This window comes from Chelon labrosus, assembly GCF_963514085.1.
Source record: "Chelon labrosus genome assembly, chromosome: 1".
Taxonomy (NCBI): domain Eukaryota; kingdom Metazoa; phylum Chordata; class Actinopteri; order Mugiliformes; family Mugilidae; genus Chelon; species Chelon labrosus.
The window spans coordinates 11,893,111-11,913,290 of NC_140337.1; the positions used below are offsets into that span (position 1 = coordinate 11,893,111).

Below are 20,180 nucleotides of genomic sequence, written 5' to 3' on the forward strand. Positions count from 1 at the left end.
TGCCGAGTGCCTATGACACGAGGCCACTCCTCCCATAGCAAGCTATGGGAGGAGTGGCCTCGTGCCATAGGCACGAGGCCACTATTGATCTTCTGCGTGTTTCTTTGCAGTTTTATTTTTACTTATTATTCATTTTCCGCCCTTTTTCGCCGATTAATGCGGCCCGAACCGGCGAGAGGACCCCAACACATGATATATCAAAACGTGTGTTTTGATCCCGAATCCCGTGCTATTACTTTTATAAGGGATTGACGAGTTTTTCGCGAATTTATTCGCGAAAAACCGCAGAAAATTTCCCATTGAAATGAATGGAGAAGCCCGAAAAAAAAAAAAAATCAACAGACATTTTCAACAATCAACTGCTCTGGCATACTTTCACCGAGAGACTCCATTTAAATTTTAAAACGTAGGTACTCTTGCCTTCTCTTCAGCGATTCACTTCACTTATCGACTCCTTTTACCGTTTTTAAACTATGAAGCCTCAGAGTTGTGTAGGTTTTTACTCAAATTTCAGGGTTTATAATGGGTGTGTATTGCGCGGAATGTTTGTGCCAGAGTGGATGACATCATCAGCTAGAGTGAGGAGGAGAGAAGAAAATTAGGCAAAAAATAAAACAGAAACTGCTCCCGTGGCCACAAATTTCACACCTCAGATATAATTTATACATAGAAACGTAGGAAAATTTGTCTTCTCGCTCAAATTCGTCTGCTAAAGCTGTAAAGTCTTATAGTTTTGGCGTGAGACGCAAAGATGCGCCAGCAACTCCCATCCACAGCTTCATAGACTGCCATGTTAAAAAGGCAGGGAAATTTCTGGAGGAAAGCAGACGTAACCTTTCTTTGAATCGCTCTAAATAGGTCACATTTCTTCATTTTACCCACAAATTGCATATGTAGACGTTCAGGAAAGCCTCAAGATGCCCAAAGTTAAGTCGGTTCAATGATTGGAAATACGGTTTGGCCACAAGTCCTTCCTGTTCGAGGCGTTTTTTCAGCATTTTCTCTCTCTCTCCCCGTCTTCCAACTGACATTCAAACAGGAGCAGTTGACCTTGGTAGCCATGACAACCAGGCCCCAACCAGCTTACACACGTTCACACACGCAGCTGCTGGGGACGAGAGGCGGGAAAAGAGCTCTCAGTGGAAAACATGATCTGCCAAAACATTAAAACCCCCCAAACCGTCTCCCATGGTGCTTTCACACAGCTGCTGGGCCTCTTAGCTATAGCTCTTCTCGTTGACTGAATGACAACTTCATGTTTGACCTTTTCCTTTATTTTAAACACAAATGATATCTGGCTGCTTTGCTGAAACTCCTGACATAACATCCCTGACCCGTTTCCTTCATCTCATTAGGTCAGTGAATAGCTTAACTGCTAACAGACGCTAACGACTAGCCGCCCAGTGATTTAGCCGACGACTAGCCTTCCAGCATAGCGCATGTATGTTAGCAAGCTAGCGGAGCTAACGGAGCTAGCTAGCCGCTACCTTAACGCCGCGGACTCAACCGCGGAGTTAGCCTCGAGCTAACCGCGAGCTAACCGCTAGCTAACCGGGATTTAACCGCGGACCCGCGGGAGTTAAACACGAATTAGCCGCGGCAGATGGCGTGAGCTAACGCGGGGGCTAGTGGGGTTAGCCGCCGGCTAATTCGCCGCCTTGCTAGCGGGTGCTTATCACAGTAATAATGTTGAAGTTTTACAATTTAAAGGGAAGATATTTTTAAATTAAACTGTGTCAAACTGAAAAATATATTATTCCACCACATAAAGTGGGAAACATTTATGGCTTGCAACAACATTAATGACAGTATATATATAATTGGAGTAATTTAATATAATATGATGTTTTTAATTAAATAAATAATGAGCTGTTGAACACTCATAAGAGTTATATTAAGTATGTTACATAACATTATTTGACATGTCTATTTGTCTGCCTATGGTTTTCCTCCAGCTGATCCAGACAGACTGCAGTGACGTCCAATATGAGACAAAGAGCTGGACTCACAGGACAATTTGAAGGTCTTCACTTCATCGCTGATTCCTTGTTACAGCCTGGATGTGTTAAGTTTAATATTATTGTTTTTCTAACTGTAAGACTGTGCCGTAAACTGTTAAACTATTGCTGAGGTAGGAGTAATGAGTTTTATTGTTAAAATTATTATGATTAACGATCAATTGCTACGATTTGCTCGTTCTTTGACTGGGGATCCTAGTGAGATCCCTCCCACTCTCTTCCTTATTTGATGCTGGCTTTCAGGTGGAGCTGGGAGGGGTCTGCCGCCTGTACCTGCCCTTCAGTTTGTAGAAGGGCGTAAAGGACGACCCTTCTCAGTGTCTCTCTCTCTCAGCCAGGCCTACTGCATCCTCCTCATCCTGTTTGGTTTGTTGTACCCTGCATGACATCAAACTCACACCCATCCAGTCAGAAGGAACCAGGCCTTAAATGACTATTTGAGTTGTGCTTTTTGTTATAGCTGCTGCTCATGGTAGTAAAGACATGCTACTTAGTAAAGACATTCGCAACGTAAGTCGCGAATACTTTCATACCTGTCTTGACCTGACCATTACTTTTTGTAGTCAAACATGAAATTATTTGCAACGTAAGTCGCAAATATTTTCACCAGGATTATATTATGACTATATGAACAGGTGATCATTAAAGCATCATAGCATCTTAGTATAATTGCATTGTAGCATCTTAGCATCGTAGCAACATAGTATCTTAGCTTTGTAGCATCTTAGTATCATAGCATCTTAGTATCTTAGCATCATAGCATTGTAGCATCTTGGCATAGTAGCATCATCATAGCATCGTAGCATCGTACTATCACAGCAATATAGCATGGTATCGCAGACTGCTGCGGCCACTGCATCACTCTCGCGATTTCCCGCAGGGGAATTGTCTAGTTTAATATAATATGATGTTTTTAATTAAATAAATAATGAGCTGTTGAACACTCATAAGAGTTATATTAAGTATGTTACATAACATTATTTGACAGGTCTATTTGTCTGCCTATAGTTTTCCTCCAGCTGATCCAGACAGACTGCAGTGACGTCCAACATGAGACGAAGAGCTGGACTCGCAGGACAATTTGAAGGTCTTCACTTCATCGCTGATTCCTTGTTACAGCCTGGATGTGTTAAGTTTAATATTGATGTTTTTCTAATTGTAAGACTGTGCCGTAAACTGTTAAACTATTGCTCAGGTAGGAGTAATGAGTTTTATTGTTAAAATTATTGTGATTAACAATCAATTATTACGATTTGCTCGTTCGTTGTCTGGGGATCCTAGTGAGGACACCCCTCTTAAAGGTGGGGGTGTGACGATCCCTCCCACTCTCTTCCTTATTTGATGCTGGCTTTCAGGTGGAGCTGGGAGGGGTCTGCTGCCTGTACCTGCCCTTCAGTTTGTAGAAGGGCATAAAGGACGACCCTTCTCAGTGTCTCTCTCTCTCAGCCAGGCCTACTGCATCCTCACACCCATCCAGTCAGAAGGAACCAGGCCTTAAATGACTATTTGAGTTGTGCTTTTTGTTATAGCTGCTGCTCATGGTAGTAAAGACATGCTACTTAGTAAAGACATGCTAATTGCTAACATTAGTGGCTAATGCTTTACTACCAAGAGCAGCCAGCGTGCTAGCTGCTCATGGTAGTAAAGACATGCTAATTGCTAACATTTGTGGTTAACGCTTTACTGCCATGAGTAGCTAGCGTGCTAGCCGCTCGTGGTAGTAAAGACATGCTAATTGCTAACATTAGCGGCTAATGCTTGACTGCATGTAAAGACATGCTAATTGCTAACATTTGTGGCTAATGCTAGAATTAGTGGCTCATGTGTGTAAGTATACATGTTAGAAATTACTATTTGAGGTGTGCTTTTTCAATACAGAACCCCGGCAACAGACGTGACCATTACTTTTTGTAGTCAAACATGGATTATATTATGACTATATGAACAGGTGATCATTAAAGCATCATAGCATGGTAGCATCATGGTAGCATCATGGTAGCATCATTAAAGCATCTTAGCATCATAGCATTGTAGCATCATTAAAGCATCTTAGCATTGTAGTATCTTAGCATCATAGCATCTTAGTATAAGGAAAACACACACTTTATGACAACTACAGATGTTTAACATGTGTCTGCTTTGTTATTAGCTTGTTGCTTACATTTACTTATAACATTTGAAATACGTTTCAATTTGTTTGCATTGTCTTTGATAGGATTAAAGGGTTCCTGTGCTTCGACAGCTGAGAGTGATCATCGTTGATTCATCGCCCTCAACCATCGCAGAGCAGTATCGCCACCTCACCCACACACATACATTCACCACACCTTCATCTACACAGATTTAATTTAAGTATAACATATTACATTAATTTGTCTTAGATTAGATTATTTTACATTAGGTAGTTAGAGTTTAGGTAAAGGTTAGGGTTTAGGTTAGTTTGATAGGTTTGATAGCCTGTTAAGCTTTGAAAAGTATTTTGTCTTGTTTTTTTTTTCTGTCTATTTTTTGTCAGCAGGATGCCTAGGAAGTCCAGACGTTCCATGGCGGTGAAGCAGCGCTGGAGGAGGCTCGACCTGGAGGAGCTGAGGTCCACCCCTTCCCCCCTGGAGGTATTTACACAGTAGATAAGCTTCTGTGCCACAATGACATCTGTCTGCGTGAAAATGGCTCTAGAAATGTTACATCTATTGTTTTCTCCTTAACTGCTGAGTTCTGTATGTGTTTGGTCTTAATGTTTCATCAGACGTCCCCCCCGGCCGGAGAGGAGCCTTCCCACCGACCCTGCTCTCAAGCTCGTCCCCCCGTTCGTGCTCGTGAGTATCTCTCAATGATCAATAAGTTAATTCAGCATCAGTATTGTAGCATCTTGGCATAGTAGCATCATCGTAGCATCGTAGCATCGTAGCATCGTACTATCACAGCAATATAGCATGGTATCGCAGACTGCTGCGGCCACTGCATCACTCTCGCGATTTCCCGCAGGGGAATTGTCTAGTTTAATATAATATGATGTTTTTAATGAAATAAATAATGAGCTGTTGAACACTCATAAGAGTTATATTCAGTATGTTACATAACATTATTTGACATGTCTATTTGTCTGCGTATAGTTTTCCTCCAGCTGATCCAGACAGACTGCAGTGACGTCCAACATGAGACAAAGAGCTGGACTCGCAGGACAATTTGAAGGTCTTCACTTCATCGCTGATTCCTTGTTACAGCCTGGATGTGTTAAGTTTAATATTGATGTTTTTCTAACTGTAAGACTGTGCCGTAAACTGTTAAACTATTGCTCAGGTAGGAGTAATGAGTTTTATTGTTAAAATTATTATGATTAACAATCAATTATTACGATTTGCTCGTTCTTTGTCTGGGGATCCGAGTGAGGACACCCCTCTTAAAGGTGGGGGTGTGACGATCCCTCCCACTCTCTTCCTTATTTGATGCTGGCTTTCAGGTGGAGCTGGGAGGGGTCTGCTGCCTGTACCTGCCCTTCAGTTTGTAGAAGGGCGTAAAGGACGACCCTTCTCAGTGTCTCTCTCTCTCAGCCAGGCCTACTGCATCCTCCTCATCCTGTTTGGTTTGTTGTACCCTGCATGACATCAAACTCACACCCATCCAGTCAGAAGGAACCAGGCCTTAAATGACTATTTGAGTTGTGCTTTTTGTTATAGCTGCTGCTCATGGTAGTAAAGACATGCTACTTAGTAAAGACATGCTAATTGCTAACATTAGCGGCTAATGCTAATTGCTAACATTTGTGGCTAATGCTAGAATTAGTGGCTCATGTGTGTAAATATACATGTTAAAAATTACTATTTGAGGGTATTGTGAAGCTATACCACACTAAGCCAATGCTAAAATTAGTGGCTAGCTCATCATGCTAATTGCTAACGTTTGTGGTTAATGCTTTACTGCCATGAGTAGCTAGCGTGCTAACATTTGTGGCTAATGCTAGAATTAGTGGCTCATGTGTGTAAATATACATGTTAAAAAATACTATTTGAGGTGTGCTTTTTCAATACAGAACCCCGGCAACAGCCCACTCGGCACTCTCAAAATTTCCTGCGGGAATTTTCTAGTATTAAAACTAACATCTGGTGGAAATAGAGAGCCGAAGTCCCGCCCCCTCTACTTCCGGGTTATGGGACCTATCTTTCGAAAAAATATGAACGGCAGTCTATGGCGAAAGATAAATTATTTTCTGGTCCCGATCGACTTGTGCCTTGGATTATACATATGTTGTTTTTCAGAATAAAAAAGGATTTTATATGTCAAAAATGTCACAGTTTGTCGCAAGATAGTTAAGTAAAACGCTATGGAAAATACGTAATTAAACGAACTACAAGTCCCGCATGCTGGCGGGTACAGAACCGACCAAAACTCCCTTCGTGTAACTACAACTCTCGACATGACCCGATTTATAATGATTTTCACCTCGTTTGATGCTTCTGCCTTTGTCCTGGAAGAAGACGGTAAAGCTCAACAAGGAGACAGCCATAGTTCTCTAGGGATCTCTAGAGAGATGTAGTTCACTAAGCGATCTCATACAAAACCTAATGTTGTTCAGCTTATTTACGTCAAATAATTTATGTCTTGACGTGAAAAAATATCTTTTAAATTCACACACATCATATGTGAAATTCATGGCACAATTCGATCGGGACCAAAAAATAATTATTATCTCTCCATAGACTGCCGTTCATATTTTTTCGAAAGATAGGTCCCATAACCCGGAAGTAGGGGGGCGGGACTTCGCCTCTCTATGGAAATGGAGTCCTCTCTGGAGCAGAGGCTCAGCAAGTACAGCTGCTCCAACTGAGGGGACAGAAAGAAGAGCAACATACAAATTGGGCAAACGCTTCAGTTTAACATTCAGTGTCCTACATGAGATATACTTTTAAAGCGGCGTTTGACTATATACTGACAATACTTCAACATATTGTTGTATTCTTTATTTTGTGTTTAAAGTAGTTGTTGTGTCGTACTGAGGAGAAGGAGGCCATCATTTCTGGGACGTTGTCGCCCTCTAGTGGTTGCGACCGACGCAACAGTTTAAACTCCTCCCCCCACCAGCTGCATGCACTGATAATAATGTTTTTCTTTTCCATGCGATAAAGATGCAGCCAACATCCTGTATTTATAAGTTTCCCCCCCACTCGACAGTAATCCACATGTTTAGATATGGGCTCCTTGGTGAAACGGCTGGACACAAAACATTTAAATGTGAAAGGGGAGGAGATTTTATTAAAAAATAAAAAAAAAAGAGATGGTAGGAGGAGTGACTGACGGTCACGAATAACCGGTTAGAAAGAAGACGACCAAAAAGAAAGACGCCTCCTGTGCTCCGAGGATTGCCCTTTATTTCCTCTTTCCATTTGGTTTGCTTTCCACTTTCACTTTTCTAATTTGGGCGCAGAAACAAACCAGCCGAGAGAGGTGAGTCTCCATGGGTTTTTTTTCAGTTGTTGTTTTTCAGCTAGGATTAGAGGGTTTTATCGGCCTTTTACCAAGTACCCTGTGTTCATGAAGCAGAGATGGACTGAAGATGTGAGGGCGGTCGGATCAGCGTTTAGAAGTTATCCGTTTCTTACTAAATTACCTCATATAAAAGGTTTGAAACTTCTAAATGTTGCCTGGGCTCATTTTAATGATAACCGAGGCTAAATGACACAATAGAAAGAGTAGGTGAAGATATGAGTGTTGGGGGCCAGGGGGAAAAATAAACCACACCCACCCTTGTTTTCATGCATCTTAGCTTTCAAACACTCAGCATCAAGGACTGCAGACCAATAAAAGTTTAAGTTGTGTCACATGATTTCCTTAATTATGGTGCTAGTAAACCCACAGAACCCACCATATACGTGTCAGAGTGAGTCTCAGCTCAGCTTGATAGTGTGACTGATTGGGACTGCACCTTTTTTTTTGGTTACTGTCACTTTGTATTTCTGTGAATCTCACTCCCTTCTTTCCGATTTATATCTCACCCCCCGCCTCCCACCTCCCCCTTTCCGCTCTTTCTTCCAGTTGTGTCAGGAAGTGTGACCTTGCTGTGGTCTGTGTCCAGAAAAGTTCCATCCAGCTCCTCGCCATGTCTGCTCCTGGTAAGTGAATTAAAGGGAAACTGGAAATTACCTAGATTGCCCACACGGTTCCAGTTTACTTCAGTTTCTTCCTCGACGACTCGTTCCTTTTATGTTTCGCAGCCGTTGTGAAATGAGCAGGTTCTTGCGTTTCAGAGTTTCCTCGCCAGCTCAGTGAATGAGCACGTTGTCCTCGGAGTGGCCTTCAGAAATCATATCCTCCACAAGGTGGAGAAGCTCGAAAGAAATTCCTTGAATGCTTGCTGGAATGCATTTCTGATTTTGGCCCAGCGCACCCCTTTAGAGGGTGAAAGGTGCTGTTGTACGGGCATGTCAGTTTGTGCTCATAAGATTAGATGGATAATAACCCAGAGGTTCTATATATATATTATTTTGTTTCCTGACATGCAGAGAAAGGAATGTGGAAAGAGGTTGAGTTGCAACGAGCGTTAAGGTTCACACAAACTTCACACACTTCCCTTTTTTTTTTTTTTTTTGAGTTTAGCCTGTTAGAAAGACTAAAGTGTCACCGAGGATTGTTTGCTTTCTAACTGTAAACACTGAGATTGTGTTTCATTCCTTTAGCTTTAAAAACTAAAGATCTCAACCCCGGCGGAGTATCAATTATAAAACCCGTGACCTTTGAAACAGTGGTATGCTTACCGCTAAACTAAAAACCAGTTTGGTCAGCTGTGAGGCAGACCGCCTACACCAACACCAGTGACATGACTATTAGCCAGACTATGTTTCTGTTACGCGGGCTCTATCTATCTGTGTTTTAATCACTCTTTCCATTACAAGTGAACTCTGTCAAAATCCACGTGACGCGAACAGATGATCATAAAACGCACATTGTCCAAGTTTTCCATTCCTAAACAAAACACACCCAGGTTGTTATACTGGCCACAGATTAGAAACAAAAAAAAGACTCACTGTCGTCACTGAGTAGGTGTCACAGATAAACCGCGGTGTGCTTTAAAGACAAGAAGTAGAATTTTAAAAGTAATTGTTTATGATTACTTTTTGGAATAACTGGAATATTACTTTTTAATATCTGATTAATCTGGTTAGATAGATGTTTTCTGGTTGCCCGTTCCAATTCAGTAACAATCATTTCAAGGAAAAGAGCAGAAAACACTTAGATTTCGAAAGACCTGAAGGGTTTTAATCGTTTCAGTCACTTCAAAACAGTCTCTCTGAGAGATTTCCCAATCGTCTAGCATTTAATTGCATTAAACACAGACGTGCCGGTGCAGTCCAGCTCCACGTGCGCTCCTTTTAGTCATTCAAAGTGCTCATTTGCATGATCCAGATGCTGTTTATTGCTCACATTAATTCCAAACGAGCTCCACTCAACATTTGAATTGCTTCGTACATTATTAAGTGAACCACTCAGTGCGTACTCCAGCTTTCTCCTGTGATGTTGTTGGATAACGGTGTCTTTTGATTGCTGCAGCAGTCGATGCTAGTCTTTGACTCGCGCCATAAAACGATTAGCGGGTGCTCCTGTTATTAGCAGATAAGTGCAGGCGCTTGTTCTACTTTATCCACTGAATCCTCAGGGCACCGCGTAAAAACCGTATTGAGACACGTAACGGGCAACAAACATTTCACGATCTTGTTCCCACGGTAGACGCGAATGAATAAGATCTTGATTAACTTATATTTTGCTAAAAATTGTACGCATGATTCCACAAGTTTTAAATATCAAACAATCAAACATCATACCTCACTGTGCTCTCCAAGGAATGGAAACAGTAGATACGATAGTCCTTTCTTAAGTCATTAAACGTCTGAACGACGGGTAAAAAAAATAATAAAAAGAAGCTTAATATTGTGCAAAGTGGCGGTGTTAACCCAACAGGTGCAAAACAAGGTATTGTGAAACCGTGGGCTGCCTTGAAGGCTGTGCAATAAATACTACAGAGCTACCAGTTGTACAAATTTCAATAGTGCAAGTGCATGGGGTTTCCATGTTGCACATAGGTCTCATTAAACACATACAAAATTCTGAATATTTAAGATGTTACACAAACAGGAAACCTCAGTGTGGTCCGTTACATGATTAAATTAAGACTTTCTTTGTATGAGACGAGATGGAAATGAAATGTCAAGCGGTACCAGCGCCCTGAACTGTCAGCTGAAAACCTCGCTGAGGAGTGGAGCTTGTCCAGATCGTAAATGAGTCACCAGCTGCTGAATTCCAGCTCCAAAAAAAAAAAAAAAAAAGCTTCTTATCATTTGATGGTTGTGTTTATACAGCTCGTACCAACAAGTTAAATCAGTGATGGTTATTACTCTTTGGCACGGTCCAGTTTTTTTCCGTTATGTGTACGTTCTGTTTGCTCCCTCCCCTTTGCATGCTTTCCATCTGCAGTATGGCTCAGGAAATAATTAGATTACTGGCTCCCTCCCCCCCACGAGTAAAAGTAGGATGAACCACGGTGAACACACATGCGCTCTCTCGCATACTTATGAGCACGGAGCGCTTGCCTTTATCCAGACTCGCAGAGATCATGACTCTAGTGTTGATGTGACTGCGGCGCCTCAGTGACGTAAAAGGCTCTTTACTGAATTATCTCGCTCTTGTCTCGTTGAAAGGTAAGATCTTGCTCAACATGTGACCGTGAGATAACGGCTTTAGGCTTTTTTTCTTTTGTGCATGCTTTGCATTTTTGCCCTCAATGCTATGGTTCACTTTTGCTCGTTGTTTGAGTTTGTATTGGGTTTGTTTCGTCTGTTTCACGGTTAAAATGCGTCGTTTCGTTCGTGGTTCTTGAAAGCACCTCTCCGTGTGTGAAGGTAAACATCTTTTTTTTTTTTTTTTTTTTTTCTTCCCAGGTTACCCAGGCGCTCCCAGCTACCCTCCCTACCCTATGACTCAGCCTGGCGGCCACTCCGTAGCCCCTTATCCAACACCTCACGGGGGGTACGGCGACCCCAGTAACGCCCCTCCGCCAGGCTTCAACATGGACTACAATGCGGGCGTACCTCCCGTCATGTACCAGCCGGGACCGGTTGTGCCGATGCAGGAGTACGGCGCCCCCCCAGGAGGGATCTCTCCAGCCCCGGTACAAGCTCCAGCTATGGTTGCTGTTGGGGTTCCGCCTGGGCTCGAGTACCTCACGCAGGTAGGCCAGAAATAAACTTTTCTCTCTTGAACTGCTAACGTATCTTATTGCGTAACACCCTAAAAAGCCACTTAAGGGAACACTCATATGCATAAATTGCTGTTCACACTCTCCAAGTTCCTCTTTGTGCTTCTGTCACATAGATTGTGATGACATGAAGTCTCGCTAATGCGTCTTCCTGAAACTTTAGTGTCCATCTGTCCACATTTAAAACAGACTAGGCCTTTTTTTTTTAAACACGTTAGGGCCTCACCCAGAACCGTTCTCTCTCTGTAGGTTTTCTTTTTGCAAATATTAAATGACAACAGTTCAAACAGGCTTTAACGTTTTCAGCAAGCAACTTTTCTTGTGCTCCGTCACAACAGGAAGCCATTTGTTCACGCAGCACACGCTGGTGGCACTGAGATAGTTGGTCTTATGAAAATTCGCTCGAGAAGGTGTTTTGAATTGCAAACGTCTGAAGTGACCGTGCAGCGGTTTCATTTGTGCGTGACAAGACATGACTTTCGGCGGCAAGCCGGCCTCTCCGTGTGTTGTAATTCTCGCACCTCGTGTTGTTTTCAGATCGACCAGGTTCTGATCCATCAAAAAGTTGAACTCCTGGAAGGTGAGGCGTGCTGTTTGTTCATTTGCTTTGTCCGTGAGCTTTAAACCTCTCGACGTGAATCATAAATGACAAAAACAAAAATCTGAATTCTTCACTTATCTGCGCTGTTGTTCATTTCCTTCCAACCCCGCCTAGCATTCCTCGGCTTTGAGACCAACAACCAGTACGAGATAAAGAACAGCCTGGGCCAGAAGATCTACAAGGCCAAAGAGAAGAACGACTGCTGCACCAGGAACTGCTGCGGCTCCCTGCGCAGCTTCGACATGAAGATCAAGGACAACACGGACAGGGAGGTGGTCCGTCTCGTACGACCTTACCGCTGCGTCTCCTGCTGCTGTCCCTGCTGCCTGCAAGAGGTCTGTGTCCAAACTTTGTGTTTGTGTGTTTGCGAATAAGTGAGTGAGTGTGTGTCAAAAGTTGATGATAATAGCCTGATATTAAGTTGATTTACTGCACCGATATCAGTATTGTTCCACTTCGATAGAAGATAACGCAGATATAATGTTGTTAATATTTAACTGCACTGAATGTCTGGAGCGTTCCTGATCATGATTATCTATTACTTTCTCAAGACGTCGATTCCTAGTATAATTAAATAATCATGTTATTGCCAGGAGGGGATCCTTTAGTAAATAAAAAGTGAGAGTAGTACAGATGTTATGGTCTTAAGGAGCAGCAATAAAATGAATTTTACAGCAGAAATATTATTACACAAACATGTACGGTGTCTTTATTCCAGGTTAGGAAGAGACAGACCCAGAAAAGCATTAAACACAATGAGACATCCCTTCTTCCGAGCCACCACTTTGAAGCAACGTCAATTACATGTAATGTGTGGCAAAGCTGCATCATCTGTCCGTTGTGTTGTTACAGCCCGAGGCCGTGTTTCACGATCCCCGTCAGCTTCTGTATTCATCTGTAATTCAATTAACGCGGAGCATTATTTACGCATCAGGCCGAAAGGACCTCCGCAAAGCATGCACCTGCGCCCATAGCTCCTCCGGAAAGCGTCAAGTAGCGTCAAGCGTCACATAAAGCTTCTTCGGGTGACAGGATCAGAGAAGGCCTCAGCTTTCGTCTGAAACTGTTCTGGTTTTAAACGTTTTTCATACTACACTACATAAAGCTAGCAGCAAGCAAGTTGAACACATGTACTGACTATAAAATTAACACCACACCTTAAATATAAAGGTAGGTTCACACTGTTGTATGAGGTTTATATATTGTTATGATTAGGGATGCACCGAATATTCGGCCACCAAAAAATTTCGGCCGAAAATGGCCCAAAAGTGCATTTTCGGTTTTCGGCCGAAAGACTTTTATCACCGAAACAACACGGCCGAAACAGGATGTTGTGATGACGCAAGCAAAAACCGCAGCCAGCACGGGCATGTCTGCCGTGTGGTTGCATTTCAATATATAAAGTATTATATAAAGTATTATATAAACACCCACTGATAGTGATTTGCATTTAATATGTCACCTGAACTCCAAACATCAGAACAAGGAAGTTCCAAACAAAGGACTTCGGGGCTTTCGGCCAAGAATTTTCATTTCTGTGCATCCCTAGTTATGATAACATTACTTGTGCCAATGCACACTAACTACAAGAAAAACACACTTAACTTCACTTGTGATTTATCATTCAGCACCACTAACACTCATATTATCATTTATAAAGTCAGTGCAGCATACCATACACTTCCAAGGACAAAATGTAATCAATCAAAATACTGCACAAGTCACAAGTCGTTTGCGGTTCATCCCGTCTTACTTTTTGTTAAACTATGTGTATGGTTTTATCTTGGGGACACACCTAAAAGTTGAGTTGGTCGGCTGGAGTTATATCCTCCAAATGACCTATTGCCTGAATCCAGTCCACTCGCCGATTGTATTAATTCTAAAGTGTTCTGTCGTCCATGCCCTGTCACCTACATCAGCATACCTAGGGTGTGTCGTCCGATGTCTCCATTCATCGATGTATCTTTAGTTGTTGTAGGCGGTAGCAAGAGTGGAGAGCCTTGTGGGTGGAGGAGAACCTGTTGAGCACCTTTTGCCACTTTCCATCAGCCTGATCGTGTCTTGCAGCGGGCCGATCTTGGTTTGTAGAAATCGCACCTGGTCCTGTAGCGCCACAACGCTGAGACGGTAGCTTGCCTTTTAGACTTAGACTTAGATAAACTTTAATGATCCACAAGGGAAAAAGCTTGGCCACAGTAGCTTAGTTGCACATAAAAATGTACAGAATTAACATATGAACAAATGTACAAGAAATAGAGATGGAAGAATATATATTATATACATAGGAATGATAGGTGCACCAGTGTCCATTAACATGAATAACATGGAGTTATCTGTTACAGAAAGGTGAGTTGTTGGACAGCTGGATAGAGTAGGGTATGAAAGAACCCTGTGAGAGCAGAGCTGGATCAGTCTGTTGGAGAATGAGCTCTGCTGCCCCTCTGTTGTCTGGTGTAGTGGATGAGATGGATTGTCCATGATGGAGAGCAGTTTGTCCAGTGTCCTCCTGTCAACTCACTGAGACAAACGTCTCCAACTCACTGCCAATAATATGAATAGCCTTTCGGATCAATTCGTCAATCCTACTTCCCATGGCTTGTTCTCTGTTGTCACTGTACATGTGCACCTCAGCTACTGTAACCAAGCAAGTTCCCTTGTGGAAGCAATAAAGTTTATCTAAGTCTAAGTCTAAAAAGCACGCTGCCGTCTCAGAATTGTGGTGTTTGCAGGACCAGGTGCAATTTCTACAAACCAACCAGCTCGCTGCAAGATACGATCAGGCAACGTGACAAAGGTTTTCCTTATGTGTGGCGTAGGACATAAAACTCCTTCAGATAACAGGATCAGAGAAGACCTCAGCTTGTCTGACGATTCTAAGTTTCTTCTGAAGACGGGACTGTGGAGCAAAAAGTTCCTCCCTTTGGGCTGGGTTTTTCCCTAAACGTGTTCAGTGCAGATTATTTTGTGCTTACTTGTGTAAATAACTTGCAAAAGTCATGTCATTCCTTCGAGATGACACAGCGGCATTGTTTTCTGTGTCTGCAGCAGGAGGACGTAGTAGAGAGTGGTAAAGAAATGAGAAGACCCCTTGGTCTTTTAACAGGCTTTGTTGCGAATGTGTTTTATGTTTTAAAGATAGCTGTATTGTGTCCAGGTTTTGAAATATTATCTGTGACGTTTCTGCTGCCAGTGTAGCGAAGGTGGAACTACGCGTGCTTCATATTTGGCGAGACACTGCGTCTATTCTCAAACAGTGGCCTGCTCGCGTTGCGCTTCTTTCTGAGGATGCTGATATCGCACAGTTTGTGTGTCTAGAAACGGGTAACACTAAAACTTAAAGGGGAACTACCGTTTTTTTACAACCTGGACCTTATTTCTAGCATAAAATACAGTCGTTTACTCACCCATATAACTTTTGTGTCATTTGCACTCGTTTAGGAAATAATTAGATCAACGTAAATCTATACAGTGGGAGTGAATGGGGCACCGAGACGCAGCCTCTAAATAACGCATTATCTGCCGCGAAACTCGTTCATTTCACCAATATTTTGTTAGGATACCCTAGTGCTATTCCCCGTTGAGTCCAGAGTTACCTGTTATCATCATCTGAGGGTCTGTAGATTGACCTACAGACCCCTGATGATGTCTTCTGACCTGGACAATGTCATCTCTGAGCGGCGCGCACACCCGTTACGGTCGGCTTGTTTACCTGTCCTAAACAGTGCAAATGACGCAAAAGTTATACAGGTGAGTAAACAACCGTATTTTATGCTAGAAATAAGGTCCAGGTTGGAAAAAACAGCAGTTCCCCTTTAAAACTTGCTCTTTAACAAAATATGTTTTCAAGTTAGCGATTCATATGTTGACTCTCTCTCCAGCTGATGAACTTCTTCTTCACTTAGTTCCTATTAACATAAAAACCTGCTACCTCATCGCTCCCAGTGGCTCGCCTTGTGTTAGCTTCGCCGAGCGGTGTTTTGATGTCTTTGTGCGCCCCTCTGGTCAGGCAGTGGTTTGTTATGAGCATGAATGGCCCTTTGTCGGTCCAAGCTGCCTCTTCCCTCCCTTACCCTCTGCCATTCCTCCACTGAGGTCTAACTCTCCCTTCCTGTCTAATCGTCGTTTGTCTGCGTTACGTTCCCACTGGACTGAACTCAAGCCGATACACTCACACACTCAGGTCTTGTCCTTGGTTTTCTGCCCAGACAGCGGCCATGTGAGATGTATTACCTTTGTTATGTGGTTTTACAACGGAGCAGTCATTCTCACTTATCATTCCCGCTGTCCCATGTGACTCTTAACCTGGTGATATTTTATTTATAGCCGACAGTGTCAAGGGTTGATTGTGGATCTATAAAAACAAAAAACAAAAAAATAGCCTTCTGATTTTTTTAGTTTGCGAGTCTAACTATGTGTGTTACCCGCAGATGGAGGTCCAGGCCCCACCAGGCACCACCATTGGGTACGTCAAACAAGACTGGCACCCTTTCCTGCCAAAGTTTTCCATCCAGGATGCGAACAAGCAGACCGTGATGAGACTGGAGGGGCCCTGCTTCGCCTGCAACTGCTGTGGGGACGTCAACTTCGAGGTGAGCGCTCAGTGGAGGCTTGTGTTTGTGGGCGGAAATCAACGAAGCCTTTTGATAAATTTCGTGGAGCTCTGCCAGGAATATGTTGCTGCAAATCCTTGGACCATCTAAACTGAAAATGAGCTTTTCACCCGCAGCGGTCGGCAATTACGGAGGCATTAAACATAGGGCTTCACATTTGTAGCCCACCTCTGCCCAAACAAAAGTAGATCCTACCAGCAGTTCTCATTATATCCTGTTTGTTCAGTCTGTAGAATAAAAACAACTTAAAATAACTTGTACTTTTACACAACTTGTGTTCTGTGCAGGTTTATTTCAGCTGTTATGGCACGCTTCCAGGATGTCATTGCACCTAGTTAAAGATCTTTGGACTGAGTCAGACCATTTGTTTCTCCTCCTGCTGGTGTCATATTTCTCATCAAGAAAGTTAATAGTGTGTAAATATTTCCAATAAAAGTCAAATTTTTGGAAACACCTCAACCACACCTCTGTAGTTTGCAGAAACAGCCAGACCTGAGCACTAACTTGAGCGCTAACTCGAGAGTATATTAACAACCTGACTTTCTCATCGTTCCGCAGCTGCTGGGGAAAGACGGCGGCAAGCCCATCGGCCGCATCAGCAAGCAGTGGAGCGGCCTCCTGAAAGAAGTCTTCACGGACACGGACAACTTCGGCATCCAGTTCCCGCTGGACTTGGACGTGAAGATGAAGGCCGTGCTCATGGGGAGCTGCTTCCTGATTGTAAGTCCCAGACCTAAGTCACCCGTCGCCTTTGTCTTTTTCATCACATGGGATCTTGCCAAATAACGATTACTTCATTCTTTGTTGCGTTTCAGGATTTCATGTTCTTCGAAAAGGTCGGCGAGGCCAACCAGCGCAGCAGCGTGTTTTCGTAAGGGCGAGGAAAAAAGGAGGCGGAAATGACGGCACGAGAGCGAGCGTCTTGTCCCTTTAGGCATTAAGTGTGCTCCTTTTTGGATTTTTTTCCGTTCGTGTCTGTCCCAGAATCCATTTATCTTCACATATCAAGCTATATCATCTAATAATCAGTCCACTCTCGGTGACGGATACTGGCTGCCAGTATCCCGGTGTTCCCCACACTCCATACAGTCTCTAGTGAATGTACCTGCCAAGGAAAAAAAAGCCAACTTCACCCTGAATGTCTTCTTCGGGGGCCTACAAATAAAAACAAGAGTGTAAACCCATACTTTTCATGTCGTGTAGCATACGCGTCTTATGCTACAGTGGCACTGACATTTCAGCTGATGCTTTATGTTTGTATATTATTATTATTTTTACACTGTTGTAATGCTTTAAGGAGAATAGCAGTAGTTCTAATATAAGTGCAATACTGTTATGGTTGTAGAATTCATTGCTAACCCGAAAGCAATGTCCGTCTATTGGTTCACCACTTTTGTCATTATTTGAAAGCGCGTGTAACCGCCTGTCCGTCCGTACTAACTTCGCTGATCACTTTTCACGTGCTGGATTGCTTCTGAGCTAATCCCACTCCCATCTGCCTGAACATTATCCCCTGGTAAAGATCCGTATATAAATATTAGCATTATGAAAATATTAGCATGCTCACATTAGCCAAAAAAAAAGAACAGCTAGCGTATTTGTCTGAAGCTTTATAGAAAGCCTGCATGTTAGCCGCGGTAGAGCAGGCTGTCATTATTTAGCTCTTATAAGGAAGCGGTGGCCGTGTTTGTCAGTGTGCAGTGAGGACAGCATTTAGCCTAAGATTCATAGTATTTACCAAAGTGCAATTTCTCTAGCCCTCCATTGCCTTTTTTCCCGCTAGTGTCTTCACCCTCAGTGTACAAAACAACACAGCACTTAGGCCTCCAGCCTGAGTGCTCTCAAGCTCCTTTGGTGGCTTTTTGCGGTTGCCTTGGACACTAGCCACAGCCGCCCCGCCTCGCCCTTTCAGTTTCTCTGGATACCGCTGTGTTGAACGCGTGCCAGTGTCGCCAAGGAATCGCAAAGTTGAAGGAAAACCCCACCAGCAAAAGGTTTACAGGAACAGGAGCGGAACCCGAGAAGGACTATTGTTCCCAGTTCATCCCATTATATGAACAGTTCTTTTGAACATGGCACGTTCACGTTTGAAAATGTATGCCTTTATCTGATACACAGTCTCGCCTTGTTGAGATGAAATGGGCGTGCCTCCTGTGGGACTTGCTCGCAGCTCACTATTACACTTTCACTAATTTTCACTGGTTCATAGCAGCAGTAATCTGACCTCTGATAAAGAAATGCAGCCAAAAGATGTACAGTGCATTTAATGCTGTTATTAGTTCACTTGCACTAAAATGTTAAATGTTAAAGTTTGTGCTTCTTTTTGTATCAGCTATACGTGCAGCTGGCGGGAGCTGTGGTATCTTTATGCAAACTGATTTGTACCATGTTTCTTGTCTTGTGATTGTACATTTTTTTTTACTGAAACACAAAACATATTTCAGAAATTAAACAAATGTTATGAAATTGTCAGCGTGTCGCTTTTTGTTTTTTTTTCTGGTTTCTGGTTTCGCTTGGAAAAAATGAGTTTGGTTTCAGAGGGAAGTCCCGTCCCTCGCTCTCTGGCTCAGAATGAGTCCGAAGTCCTGCTCTGCTGGTGCTGACACCATGTTACGTCCTGTGTGTCTGCTGAGGACAGTGAACATTAACAGAAAGACTATACATACTGTAGGTATAGCAACGTCTCTCCAGTCAGTTACTGGATAACTTCCACCTCCACCTCCTGGGGGCACATGATAAGCACATATGTCTACCTTTAGGAGCATTGTCTGCACATTTTCACCCCTGCCACAGAGCTGGAAATAACTTTAATTGTCGTCAAGTAAAAGCACAATCGCGTGGTTCTTGTTGCACAGGAATAAACAATTCAACTAGATTATGGGAGAGCTCTGAGTGAATAAGTTGATTCAGCAGCAGGAGTCATGAGCTGAAAATAACCTGAAACTTAAGCTCCACGCAGCTTCGATCCTGAAGTTGAGGCAATATAGGGCAGGGATTCTCAAACTTTTCCATGCCAAGGCCCCCCAAACAGCATTAGCTTCTGGCCAAGGACCCCCTTTGCAAACCCACGGACAGTGCTACAAAATATGTAAAGAAACTTCAACTTTTAGAATGTTTTTTCTTACCTTTATTCACTACTCAATATCTATTGCATTTGTTTAGCATAAGTGCTGCCTCATATTTTCTGATTTTAGTTGGCCAGGAGTATAGGTTTTTTTGCAGCAGTGTCCTCCACAGCAGGACTGTTGGTCTGTCCCTTCGGTCTCTTTCTTGTCAAAAACCTGTCCATTTTGCGCCAGCTACACGCTAGCTTGAGGGGCAAAGCAACTTGATAAATGGTGAAAACCCCCAGGTCTACACAGATTATGAGGACATGATGTTTTGACTGGCAGGAAATCAGAAAGATGAGCAAATAACATTTCAATTTGATATATTATTAATAATTATATTTTATGATAATGATTTAAAAAATAATTCGATTTTTTTATTTTTGCAATTTTCTTTCTTATCTTACCTCCAATTGTCTGAGGCCCCCCTAGCGCCCCCTGGCGGCCCCCCAAGGGGCTGTGGCCCCCACTTTGAAAACCACTGATGTAGGGTACTACATTTAACAATATTATTTTTAAGACGTTAATCTTACTGAACACACTAAAACAGCTCTGTGTATTAATATACAAAAGTATTTTAAATGCACAAAACATTCATTA

The 20,180-nt window shown here is 42.8% G+C and overlaps 1 protein-coding gene across 1 annotated transcript; it reads left to right on the forward strand.

Moving 5' to 3' along the window:
* The first annotated feature begins 7,013 nt into the window (after window positions 1-7,013).
* LOC311486779 (phospholipid scramblase 2-like) lies at window positions 7,014-18,943 on the forward strand. The gene is made up of 8 exons (XM_084542783.1): window positions 7,014-7,460; window positions 8,049-8,125; window positions 10,946-11,235; window positions 11,800-11,842; window positions 11,978-12,198; window positions 16,291-16,452; window positions 17,032-17,193; window positions 17,289-18,943. The coding sequence occupies exons 2-8, from the start codon at window positions 8,113-8,115 to the stop codon at window positions 17,346-17,348; spliced, it is 951 nt and encodes a 316-aa protein (XP_084398909.1). The 5' UTR covers window positions 7,014-7,460; window positions 8,049-8,112; the 3' UTR covers window positions 17,349-18,943.
* The last annotated feature ends 1,237 nt before the right edge of the window (window positions 18,944-20,180 follow it).